Source organism: Lissotriton helveticus, chromosome 6 (assembly GCF_964261635.1).
Source record: "Lissotriton helveticus chromosome 6, aLisHel1.1, whole genome shotgun sequence".
NCBI lineage: Eukaryota > Metazoa > Chordata > Amphibia > Caudata > Salamandridae > Lissotriton > Lissotriton helveticus.
In genome coordinates, this window is record NC_136067.1 from 1,469,429,522 (window position 1) to 1,469,442,021 (window position 12,500).

The following is a 12,500-nucleotide window of genomic DNA, read 5'->3' on the forward strand; positions in this document are numbered from 1 at the left end:
TTGAGAAGGCCTGTGCAGAGGCCATTACAGCAATCCTGTATCAGGGCAATTTTGTGGGAGAAGTGTAAATATGGCAAAATTCCTTTCAAGTGCCATAGGTGGAAAAATGGTGACTTGCAAACTGCATTTATCTTTGAAGAGAAAGAGAGATTGCTGTTGAAGATCACTCCAAGATTACCGGCTTGGTTCAGCGGAGTTTGGGATGACACCAAAGCCTTTGGCTATGGAAGGGAGACAGAAAATCGGCTTACGGAACTAAACGGCAAGTTTTCAGGGTTTTTTTTATCCCCAAGGCACAGTAAGTTCTACTGCATCCAACATTGGATTTTGGAATGGCAATGTGAAAGTTTAGTTAAATTGACAGACGCTTCATCAATCTTTAGGAGGAGCTGGGCATCATCCACATCAGGTATGTGATCATATAGGAAGCCAAGATGGATGTCGGGGCGCTATGTAGACATCAAGTAGGATAGGAGACAAGGCAGAGCTTTGTGGTACATCACAACAGATACTGACTGTTTATGATAGGAATGGGTCCATATTTACTTTATGGTCTCAGTTGTGTTTGAATGGAGTGATCCGTACCAGCGTTCTACTGTTAATGTCAGCTGTGGTGCACAGTCTTTAAAAGACACCTCTGATCAGCCCAGCTCTCTCTGGCCACCCGCCCTCATATCAACAAGACCATAACGGGAGGAAAGTCCTTCTCCTACCTCACAGCCAAAGCCTGGAACACTCTCATACTCCACCTCCGGCAATCTCCCACATTGCCCCAGTTCAGGAAGCGGTACAAAAGGGGGTGGTGATGGACGGAGCATCTGACCCAATCAAACACTCACACCCAGTCAACAGATCAGGGTTTAATCCATCACCGTTCTTTAGCCCACTCTGCCACCCCAGTTCAGGAACAGTCCAGCCCGAACTGCCAAGCCATGCCTTCCCTGGACCGGAAACAAGCTTGGCGGAAGACGGCTGAAATGCCAGAAACCGGTCCTCGGAAGCTTGTTTCCGGTCCAGGGAAGGCATGGCTTGGCAGTTTGGGCCGGACTGTTCCCATGAGGCACAGGGTCAGACTGATTTGCATATGGCCATGTCTGAACTGGGGTGGCAGAGTGGGCTAAAGAACGGTGATGGATTAAACCCAGATCTGTTAACTGGGTGTGAGTGTTTGATTGGTTCAGATGCTCCGTCCATCACCACCCCCTTTTGTACCACTTTGGCCGCCATAAGTTGGCAGGGTATGCTCAGACGTGAGTCCCCTGCTCACTTTGCCACTGGATTCAAGCAAGCCGGGCTGAAGACGGCTGAAATGCCAGAAACCGGTCCTCGGAAGCTTGTTTCCAGTCCAGGGAAGGCATGGCTTGGCAGTTCGGGCTGGACTGTTCCCATGAGGCACAGGGTCAGACTGATTTGCATATGGCCATGTCTGAACTGGGGTGGCAGAGTGGGCTAAAGAACGGTGATGGATTAAACCCAGATCTGCTGACTGGGTGTGAGTGTTTGATTGGTTCAGAGGCTCCGTCCATCACCACCCCCTTTTGTACCAGTTCAGGAAGGACCTCAAAACCTGGCTCTTCAGATGACCCCAGCACTCAACGGAGCCGCAGCCCCTCCACCCCAGCACCCTGAGACCCTCACAGGTGAGTAGTTGCGTTTTACCATCCCTGATTGGTTTACCTATTTTTCTATGGTGTCTAATGTGCAGAGACATTGAGCAGTATCAACACACAATGATAAGCTTGATCAAGGGTCCAGCATAGATTACCCTTTATGTTTAGTTGGTTTGTTTCAATACTGATTTGGGGCCTAAATCCAGATTGAAGTTCACTGAGGAGGACATTGGTCATCAGATGGTAGGAAATGTTGTCAGAGCAAAAGTCTCTATTACCTCGGCAGCACTGCTATGGCCCAAGAAAGGTCTATATAATGGTTATGATACCAGAATCCACACTTTTTTGTCTAGGAATGGGTGTAATTATGGCATGTTTAAGTGCCTAGGTATTTCTCTCTGGCTAGGGAGTTGCTTTTGTGTGTGTAGTCTAGATTAATGAATTTCTGGTACAATTTACACCAGTGCTTAGGGGTCTACCATCTTGTGCTTACAGTTGCATGAGAATCAGTAGAATATGCATGCAACTATGTTAATTTTAAGTTACCTCCATTTCAAGGACAGAATTTGTTTCCTTCTAGAGATGCAATATTCTTACAAGTTACACGTACTTACAACTTGCAAATGTGTTCACAACTACTTCACAATCATAGAAAGCCTATAAAATGATACGCTAATGATATCTGCTAGAAGAAAAGCTTTAAATGATAAAATCCGTTATCCTCTGTGATCGATCCAGTGCAGACACAGAGGCATGTCCCAATAAATCCAACATGGAAGATTCTCCACTCCGACTAGGAACTGAACATTGTGCTCTAGTACTGGAAAAAAAGAAAACATGATGCGGCAAAATAGATCTAACAATCTTTTATATTGGAAGGACACTTAAATTAATCCTTCACCAGGAATATATATCCAAAAGATTGCGGTGGAGTACCGGGGCGAACCGCTTTATTTTGAATAGCATTGCGCTCTAGCAGCACAGTTCGAGACCAGAAGTTCCCTGCCGTCAACCAATGAATAATTTACAACAAGGGGTGGCCGAAGACGGCTGTAATGCCAGAAACCGGTCCCCGGAAGCTTGTTTCCTTCCCAGTGTAAGAATTGGCTTTTGTAGTCTGGTCTGCCCTGTTCCCATGATGCACTGGGCCAGGGACAGACTAATTTGCATACAGCCAGGTTCTGAAACTGGGATGGTGCAATGAGCTAAAAAACGGTGTTGGATCTAGCCCTGATCTCTTGACTGGGTGAGAGTATTCTGCTTAATTCAGAGACTCTGTCCCTCACCACCCCTTGTTGTAAATATTTTTGTCCACCCTAAGCGTGGAAGGGTATACTCAGACATGAGTCCCTTGCTCATTGCACCATCAGGATTCAAGCAAGCTGGGCCGAAGACGGCTGTAATGCCAGAAACCGGTCCCCGGAAGCTTGTTTCCTTCCCAGTGTAAGAATTGGCTTTTGTAGTCTGGTCTGCCCTGTTCCCATGATGCACTGGGCCAGGGACAGACTAATTTGCATACAGCCAGGTTCTGAAACTGGGATGGTGCAATGAGCTAAAAAACGGTGTTGGATCTAGCCCTGATCTCTTGACTGGGTGAGAGTATTCTGCTTAATTCAGAGACTCTGTCCCTCACCACCCCTTGTTGTAAATATTTTTGTCCACCCTAAGCGTGGAAGGGTATACTCAGACATGAGTCCCTTGCTCATTGCACCATCAGGATTCAAGCAAGCCGGGCCGAAGACGGCTGTAATGCCAGAAACCGGTCCCCGGAAGCTTGTTTCCTTCCCAGTGTAAGAATTGGCTTTTGTAGTCTGGTCTGCCCTGTTCCCATGATGCACTGGGCCAGGGACAGACTAATTTGCATACAGCCAGGTTCTGAAACTGGGATGGTGCAATGAGCTAAAAAACGGTGTTGGATCTAGCCCTGATCTCTTGACTGGGTGAGAGTATTCTGCTTAATTCAGAGACTCTGTCCCTCACCACCCCTTGTTGTAAATATGTTTGTCCACCCTAAGCGTGGAAGGGTATACTCAGACATGAGTCCCTTGCTCATTGCACCATCAGGATTCAAGCAAGCCGGGCCGAAGACGGCTGTAATGCCAGAAACCGGTCCCCGGAAGCTTGTTTCCTTCCCAGTGTAAGAATTGGCTTTTGTAGTCTGGTCTGCCCTGTTCCCATGATGCACTGGGCCAGGGACAGACTAATTTGCATACAGCCAGGTTCTGAAACTGGGATGGTGCAATGAGCTAAAAAACGGTGTTGGATCTAGCCCTGATCTCTTGACTGGGTGAGAGTATTCTGCTTAATTCAGAGACTCTGTCCCTCACCACCCCTTGTTGTAAATATTTTTGTCCACCCTAAGCGTGGAAGGGTATACTCAGACATGAGTCCCTTGCTCATTGCACCATCAGGATTCAAGCAAGCCGGGCCGAAGACGGCTGTAATGCCAGAAACCGGTCCCCGGAAGCTTGTTTCCTTCCCAGTGTAAGAATTGGCTTTTGTAGTCTGGTCTGCCCTGTTCCCATGATGCACTGGGCCAGGGACAGACTAATTTGCATACAGCCAGGTTCTGAAACTGGGATGGTGCAATGAGCTAAAAAACGGTGTTGGATCTAGCCCTGATCTCTTGACTGGGTGAGAGTATTCTGCTTAATTCAGAGACTCTGTCCCTCACCACCCCTTGTTGTAAATATTGTCAACCAATGAATAGGTGGGTGGGGCCAGGAAAGAGAGAGAGAGACCAAACACGGAGAGATGAAATGAGAGGCTGACTGGAGAAGACAGAAAAACCCAAGAGGAGGAAAAAGAGACCAACGTATTGCCAGAGGAGGTGGGGAATGCCAGAGTGGACACCACGAGAAGAGGAGACGCCGCCGGAGGAGACAGCTCAGGGAGCAACGTGCCAGAGTTCAGTGCTCCAACGAGGGAATCAGAGGCTGAGACTCCCCTTCCCAAGGCCCTGGAGGATCGTGGGTTCGCGAAAGTGCCTAGCATTCAATTCTTTTCTTTTAAGGGCTTGTGGGTGGGTTTACGGGCCACCTCACCCTGACCCACCGATATCCCCTGCACTAAGACACCGCACGGTGATAGGGCATGGTGAAAGGAGCACTATTCCCCAATGGGTACCATTAGGACAGCAGCCTGACCCTATCTTTTGCTTCTTTCATGTTCCCTCTCAAGGAGACAAGCCACAACACTGAAGAGAAAACCAGAGACGGCAAGGGACTAGTACAACCACCACTTTCTCTGCTATTTCTCTGTTTTCTTTTGGCTCCTTGTTTTGGGTTCAAGACAATCCTTGCTCTCCCTGCTCGCAGCATAGACTGCATTAAGGACTGTATAAGCAAACCCATTGGCTGTAAAACCATCTCCCAAGGGGTATTGGGAGTTTAAAAGAACGGAAAGAGGTTTAATTTAACGTCCTTACTCAGAAAACAGAAAGCTCAAGAGTCCTATATCATTCAGTAAGGGAGGGGTTTTGAGCATCTGGCATGGCCACACGATTACATCCTCCTAAAAATAAACCACCATTCCATCAGAAACCAACAGCCGTTACAACAGTATCCACTTTATGCTAGCCTGGAAGTTCCTACAGGCTGTTTGGTCACCACTTAATGTAGGTTTTCTAAAAAAAAAAAGAATGTAGTAATACATTTGTAGCTCAACTCAACCTGCGCATTCCATACATAAAAAGAAAGTGTGTTTTCGGAAGGCTAGTTGATGTAACCAAACATATCACGAAACAGTCACTCTGCTCTCCTGTCATGGTTACCACTATCACTTTAGTGGAAATTTAACACATTGAGTGTTTCACAGGAGGACTGGAACTATTGAGGAGCATATATTGAGAGCATAGGGCTGCCGCTGGGCCCTCAAAAAGACTCTCCAACTGGCTGAAGTTTATTATAGCAGGCACAGAGGTGGTCAGAGAAAGACAGAGGAAGGGGGGAGAAAAAAAGGAAAAAAGGAAGGGAACAATAGCTGAAGGGAGGGATAGATGACTAGAGCTGTCTCAAACATTTTTACCAGGGCTGCCTTTGGCTCCTAGTCCTGCTCTGACCGCTATGGTTTGCTATTTAAAACTCATGAGCATCCTTGTTAATAAAAGTGTACTTTAATGGTCCACAAAAGTAACCAGTTACTACTTCTCACGATCTTCCAAACGTAAAATATTATCAGATTTGGGGTGTAATACTATTCATTAGGATATTTGCGATTCTTCTTCATTTTATCTGCTTGACTCCCTTCAGAAGGACCACTTCAAAAAGGGGTACACCAGGACATGCAACAAAGGATAATATATTTCGCCTGTACAGCTTAAACATAGGTACAAGAGTATGTAAAAACTGCTAAAGTGCAAAAGCCTTACCTCACACACTTTTTTAATCAATTCAAGTTTGCGATTGATAGAGGGAATATTTTCTGAAAATGTTGCCCGCAAAAGGATACAGAAGACACGTTCGGAGAAGTTTGGAATAAGGGAAAGTTCATACAGGAACCTAGTGGGTACAAAGACAGTTATTTCAGGAATTATTTTAAATACTACCATAACATTCCACATTCTTTTTCTCTGACAATATATATGTTATTCTGGCAAATGATTGTTGGGTATTTTCACCAACCACAAAATAAGGATACACTCTCATAAGAAGGAGACGTTATTGTTCTCATATCTGTTGAAATATAGGGGTCCATTAGGATGTCGGGCGGTGGCACCGAATTTTTCCACCCGCAAGCAGCGGAACTCATGTCCGCCATATTAGTATGGCCACACATAGGTCAATTACCGCTGACCGCCATCCTAATGAGTCCAATAGTGTTATTATATCCATACCAAGGGAATAAATGTCTTATGGCACAAAATACAAACTATAAGAGTAATACCAGAAGTGTTGTCATAACCTTAGCTATAGAAAAATAGTGTTACTGTACATAGACCTATGAAGAATATAGATGTGTTTGAACTCATAGGTAGAGAAAATAAATATATTGTACTCATACCTAACAAACGTAAGCATATTATTGTGCAAATACCTAGAAAAACATCTTACTATACACATTCATAAATGTGCAAATACCTATAAAAATAATAGCAGATGTCATACTGAAATCACAGGTTTAGAAAATTGGGTCCGCTTATTTATCCCTACAAAAATACCACACATTATAGAAGTCATGCTCTTGGAAATATACTGCATGGGTTACAGAACCCATGAATTCACAACGATATTTTCAAATGGATCATTGAAATTCCGCAGTGTGTACTATATGGCAAATCCTCCAGTGGCAGGAATACACTTTTCTGAATGTTTAGAGCTTGACAGGGCAACACATTACCTGCTTATTTTCTAAGTTATTGCTAAGTATTTGCTGAGTATAATATTTTCTATTTGCTTTTTGTTTTAATGCAATAAGCAGTAAACTTAGCCGTGGACAATGTACATGTCACTTCAATGTGCAAGCACTATAGGCGCCATTCTGTCTATTAGCTTCCATAAAATAGAAGAAGGAATGCATTAAAATGAAAACTTATAGTACCCAAAGTAACATATTCCTCACTTTGTAATATCACAGGATGATACATTGATAAACTTGTTCCCCTTCATTTGACCTACAATTCACAATGCCCAATCTTTCTTGCCAGGTCTATTCAATTGCTCTTCTAATATTCTCCCTACCCTTTCTCACAAAGACCTATCTATCCTTCCCTGCATGCTTATTTTGCCTTACCATTGAAGTGATTTCTGTCTCCCTTGTAACCTAGCAATATCTTAACAATAGCAAAGCTCTGTGGTGTGTCAGAGGGAGTCCCTACAGTAAACCTCAATGAACAAAAAACTATTTAATAAAAAAACAAGTGTCTATCCACTGCGTGATCTACAAAGCCTTCTTAGTGCCATAGGCCTCCACTTCTGAACTCTCTGACGTGCAACTAGTCGGAGACATGATTATAAGCAGCGACAACTGACCATTTCGTCATTATGAGGAATAACGTGGGAACATTGTTAGCTAATTGTTGCATCTGTTGTGCGCTCAGCTAAGAAATTTAAAATATATAAAATGGCAAGTGCTATATGCACAGTTTAATATTTGTATGTGGTTCATTAAAGGTACTACAAATGTGATGCAACATGCCAGATGCTAGTTTTTTTTAAAAGAACTTGAACTAGGTATGGTATTAACTGCTGAATGTGCAAAGGTATTTTGCGGTCTCAAAGCCTGTGATCCACAAAAGTACAGGTTTTGTGACCACAAAGTCAATTTTTACTATTTACTAAAGCCAAATTACAGGGTTTGTGGCCACAAAGTACCTTTTTACTATATACTAAAGCCCTTCTACATATCGGAAGAGTCTTTGCGATTCAGAAAAGGTGGATTGTTATCTGTCTACTTTACAAATTAGAGGGAACTATCTGCGATTAAGAGAGGAATGTATCACAAATTTTAGATGATAGTGCGAAAAAATCCTTTGTTTCCCCAACCTCTACAACAAGAAGTTGCTAAGCCTCCTTGATTACCTTTATTTCGTATTAACATAGCTTAATATCCTTAGTAATATGTACATGATAATATATTGAAATAACATTGTACCCTCCTTTTGTTATATGCTTTGTTTAACATGAACCAGACTTTCTTTGCCTCTAAATAAGCATATCTCCCAATGTGCTTTTCGTTTCAATTACAATGTAACTATGTATCATCAATATCCTTTATTTACTTTTTTCTTTCTTTAATTGATTATCTGTACGAAGTATTGTTGATTGTTATTCTTAAATAAACTTACTTTTGGAACTTGAAAAAGAGAGGAATGTATCAATGGTTTGTGACCTCAATTGCAGTTTTAAAACCACTCATTAGATACCGACACAACAAAGGGGGTGGTATCTGATTCCTAGATGGGAAGATGTCCCTAGGGGATTCATGATGGTATCCTTGGAGGGAGCAAGTAGGGGACCAACACCTGCTCACCCCACTGTCTTCCCAAACAGGAATCTTTTTCTTGAAAGCAGCGCTGGTCCCTTTAATGGATATAGGATAATTTACAGCAAAATGTTTCACATTTGGGAATGCAAACACAGGGACTACAGTCTACTGTCCATTCCAGACCTACCCCATTTTCAGCCAATCACAGGGGGTCACAAACTGCGACCTCCCTAATTGATATTCATTAGGCAGGTCAACTTGCCATCCCTTGCAAATGTACAATTGTTTATGTGATTTATTAGTACACAATTTGCATCACAAACTGCATTCCCATTCGAAAACCAGTCGGTGTGCAACTTGCACATCCCTGGCTTGTGAATAGGAATAGTACATCCGGCATCTAACCCCTTATCCCAATTTTTTCAGTACTATGCTTCTTGCATCTACTGCATACAGAAACATTTGTTTCTGTTCTACTGAATGGTGTTTTTTTTTTTACAGAAATCATATTGTTGATTTTAATCTATTTCTTAATCGCTTATTTATATGATTCAACTTCAGTGAATTTTTAAATGCATCCCTCTCACAGGTGCCTTTTTAGCTCTGGCCTAAAGAGAACTTTCCCTGTCTGCCAGCCTCTTATAATCAACAAAATGACTACATAATAATAATATATAAACAACTGGGTGGGGAGGGCCCAAGGGGATGTTTAGAGACCTAACACTGCTACCGCCCCTAAATCAAATTATACACAAACACAGAGTAGCAGTGGGTCAATGAATAACTATCTCAAGAAATATATGTGTCTAGAACTAGTAGCGCTCACCTAGGGAGACTTAACCTCAAAACTACAAATGAATATACTATCTAAGTGTAAGGTATCTTTCCTATGTGGGAAAATACCCATCAGTTGCCGATCCTTGACGCCCTGTTCATCATCTGGGTTCTTCCATATCGGGAAGATAAGGTTTTCTTATGACCACCACTGACGACAAACCGTTGTCATTACAGTGGAACCTAGTGAACATCAACTGGTATCAGGGTGTGAATGGACAACTGTAGAGCAGTGCAAGTGAAAAGTGAAAGAGAGTGAACTGTGAAATGGACAGATAAAATTGGGTAGTAGAAAGGATGAGAATTTTATTGAGACCTTAATACTCCCAAATCATTAAAATGCGTGCGATAATAGTGATTTCAACAAATAATCACTACTACTAAAGTGTGGTCGACATGTTTCTGCAGATTTAATTGGAGCCTAAAGGTATCCTGCTGCTTTCTTCAGGACCATAATCACGACTGCTCAGTGAAAAAATGTGAAAAGAAAGAGAACTATCACCTGGGTATTCAGTAGATCTTCATTCTCCTCTTTGTTGCGATTTTCAGGTCGTCATACAAAGGAGAGGACATTCAGAACAGACACATACAAAGAAAGAGACAGACAACCATAACAGCAACCAGTCAGTTTGGTTATACTTTCCATTTAGTAATTTGCATCTATGATTGGATTTCAAAGTGCCAATCTCGTGCCTCTTAATGACACCACCACTCTTACCACCGTGTAGTGGCCACTCCTACTTACCTCATTCAGAGGAGAGTAACGCTCCACCCCACCTGGCCACAGCGCAGGTACATGGAGCCCCGCACTAGTGAGCATAAAAACAAATCGAAGACAGGAGTTACTTACACATGTCAGCCAAGCTGACTTCATTACACCACCCCAAGGCAGCAAACAGTTCGCTGGTCTACTCCCAAATTCCACTCGATAGCCCAAACTATTTGTCTGCTGTCGCTATTCCTAGGAATAATAGAGGCGTCGTATCGCTATGTAATGATGTTTGAATTACATGCGGATGCTTATTTCCATCTATATTCTTTAGACACTGTAAGCTCTTTGAGCACTGATCTTTACTTCTGGGGGTTTGTCTCAGAATCAGTTGTTTACAACCTTAATAAATCGGTTGCTTACTTCCTAATATCAGCATTCGGTAAAGTAAAAACAGGAGCTTCGTACATAAGTGTTGCACAATGGCTAAATCATGCTTATGCATACACGCCCTAGCAGCGTTTGTTTCATGTCACCGAGGAAGCTGCGTACGTTAGTACTGTGCGAGAGCTACCTCGTGCTCGTGAGTAACCATCAGACATACGGACAAAAAATGGGAACAATTACTCACGGCCAAGTAAAGAACATCGATAGGGGTTTGTAAGCACGGCCGCTTACCTTCCTGTCGCTACTCCGGACGTCCTTCTGGGCTGTCTCGGGGAGGTACCGACAGGAACAGCCAGACTGAATACATACTCTAGCCCCACCCTTGTCAGTCGCATGGGACGCGTCACGTCCGTGCGCCTCACCTTAGGAATCATGGGAAACGGCACAACTTTTATTGCCGTCATGTTTCCATTCGAAAATAAGTATTTAGCAAGCATAATATAACGCTCAATCCTGTGTGTATTTGTTGTAAAAAACAGACGGGTTTGTTACCAGACTCCAATCTAGAGAAAAACCGTGTTGTTAACAGACTAGGCATGCTGTGACATTTACTGCTCCCATTTCAGCACAAAGAGAGCGCCAATCATATATTGTAATGCTAGACGTGGCGGGGGATCTGATGTAGTCTATATGCCAAATAATCAGAGGGGAGGGATCACTTGTCCTGCGTGAACCAGGGTATGCAGGAGATCGAACAACGGTGTCTCCAAATAAAAACCCTCATGCACGTGTTGGGTAGCGTGGTAAGCGGTATATCTTGATTCTCCGCTCTTCAAACACGTGTGTGCATAATCATCGGGTTTTGTTTTTGGTATGCAGCCTCCACCAGGAGGATCTTACCCTCGGTAAAAACAGTAGTGACCCAGTGATGTGGAGGGAGTGTAGAACAATTAAAAATCCCCAGTTGTAGGAATTTTATTAGGTCTGGGTTCGGGTGGATCCCATTAGGGGAATGCTCAAGTGGCGTGCGCTCTATTGAAAATATTAAGTTCTCAGGACGCACTAGCATTCAAAATGATTTAAAATGGCCAACATGTTTCCGCCCTCTATGCCGTGAATCGGACTTTAGGGCTTTCGTCAGGACCCGTGGTGAAAGGTGAAAGTGATACTAGTTTACTATATTAATAGCAAGCAAGTGTGTAGAAAAGGGAAATTTTCAACCTGTTTCTTTTTCTCGAGGTCACGATGTACCTATAGTTCAAACATAATAAAAACATACACAAAGGGAAAACAAGGGTAAGGGAGACACATAGCGTAGTGGATTCACTACTAGACAATACAAATTGTAGCAACTTAAAATGGCAATACTTCAAAACCCCCAGTAATTGGCAGTGTCAACTCTCTCTTTCTCCAACAAGCTATTTCATGCAAAAAGTGGTTTATAGATGATGAATCATACTTATATGCGAAACGGGTGTGTAGGGTTTTGGTAATACCCCACCACTCGAATAACTATTGTGATTGAGTCAAATAAGTGGCAATCGATTACCACGTGACATGCAAAACTTGTTCATAAATATGTGCAGTTTCTACAGTCTTGAACATGATAATGGTTGCCCAGCGTCGTGAAAATCTTTCATACTGATGTGCTCTGTGCGCCAATATCGTACCTGAAATGCACATTAGTTACACCTCCTTCGGGTGTGACAAGGGCTTCGAGGGGGCTAAATAGAAAGGACAACTAAGCATTAGCGCGAGGCGGTTCTCGGTATACTTGCGGTTTTGTAGCAGAAGTGTCTCGTGATGGTACCTAACGCTCCTCTCCTCGCGCCTCGCGTTGCGCTGCTGCTGCCTCTTGGGACCCGGAAGTAACAGGACTGTGCTTCCGGGTCGTTTTTAGCGGGTCTCCGTTCATGGCAATAGAGAGGGGACTAGGCGCTTCTTCGTGTTTACAATATCACGAAGTGGAGAACGTGTTGTAGAAGCATGTGTTCATTCGTATTCCTCAAAAGATGATTCTGATGCTTCATCTTGAA

The 12,500-nt window shown here is 43.2% G+C and overlaps 1 protein-coding gene across 1 annotated transcript in view; it reads right to left on the reverse strand.

Annotated features, from left to right (window-relative positions):
- Positions 1-12,500, reverse strand: part of LOC144762748 (uncharacterized) — a 712,524-nt gene that overhangs the window by 275,170 nt on the left and 424,854 nt on the right. Inside the window, exon 13 of the mRNA XM_078648000.1 lies at positions 5,980-6,109. Within this exon, the coding sequence (XP_078504126.1) occupies positions 5,980-6,109 (130 nt within the window). The remainder of the gene's footprint in view (positions 1-5,979; positions 6,110-12,500) is intronic.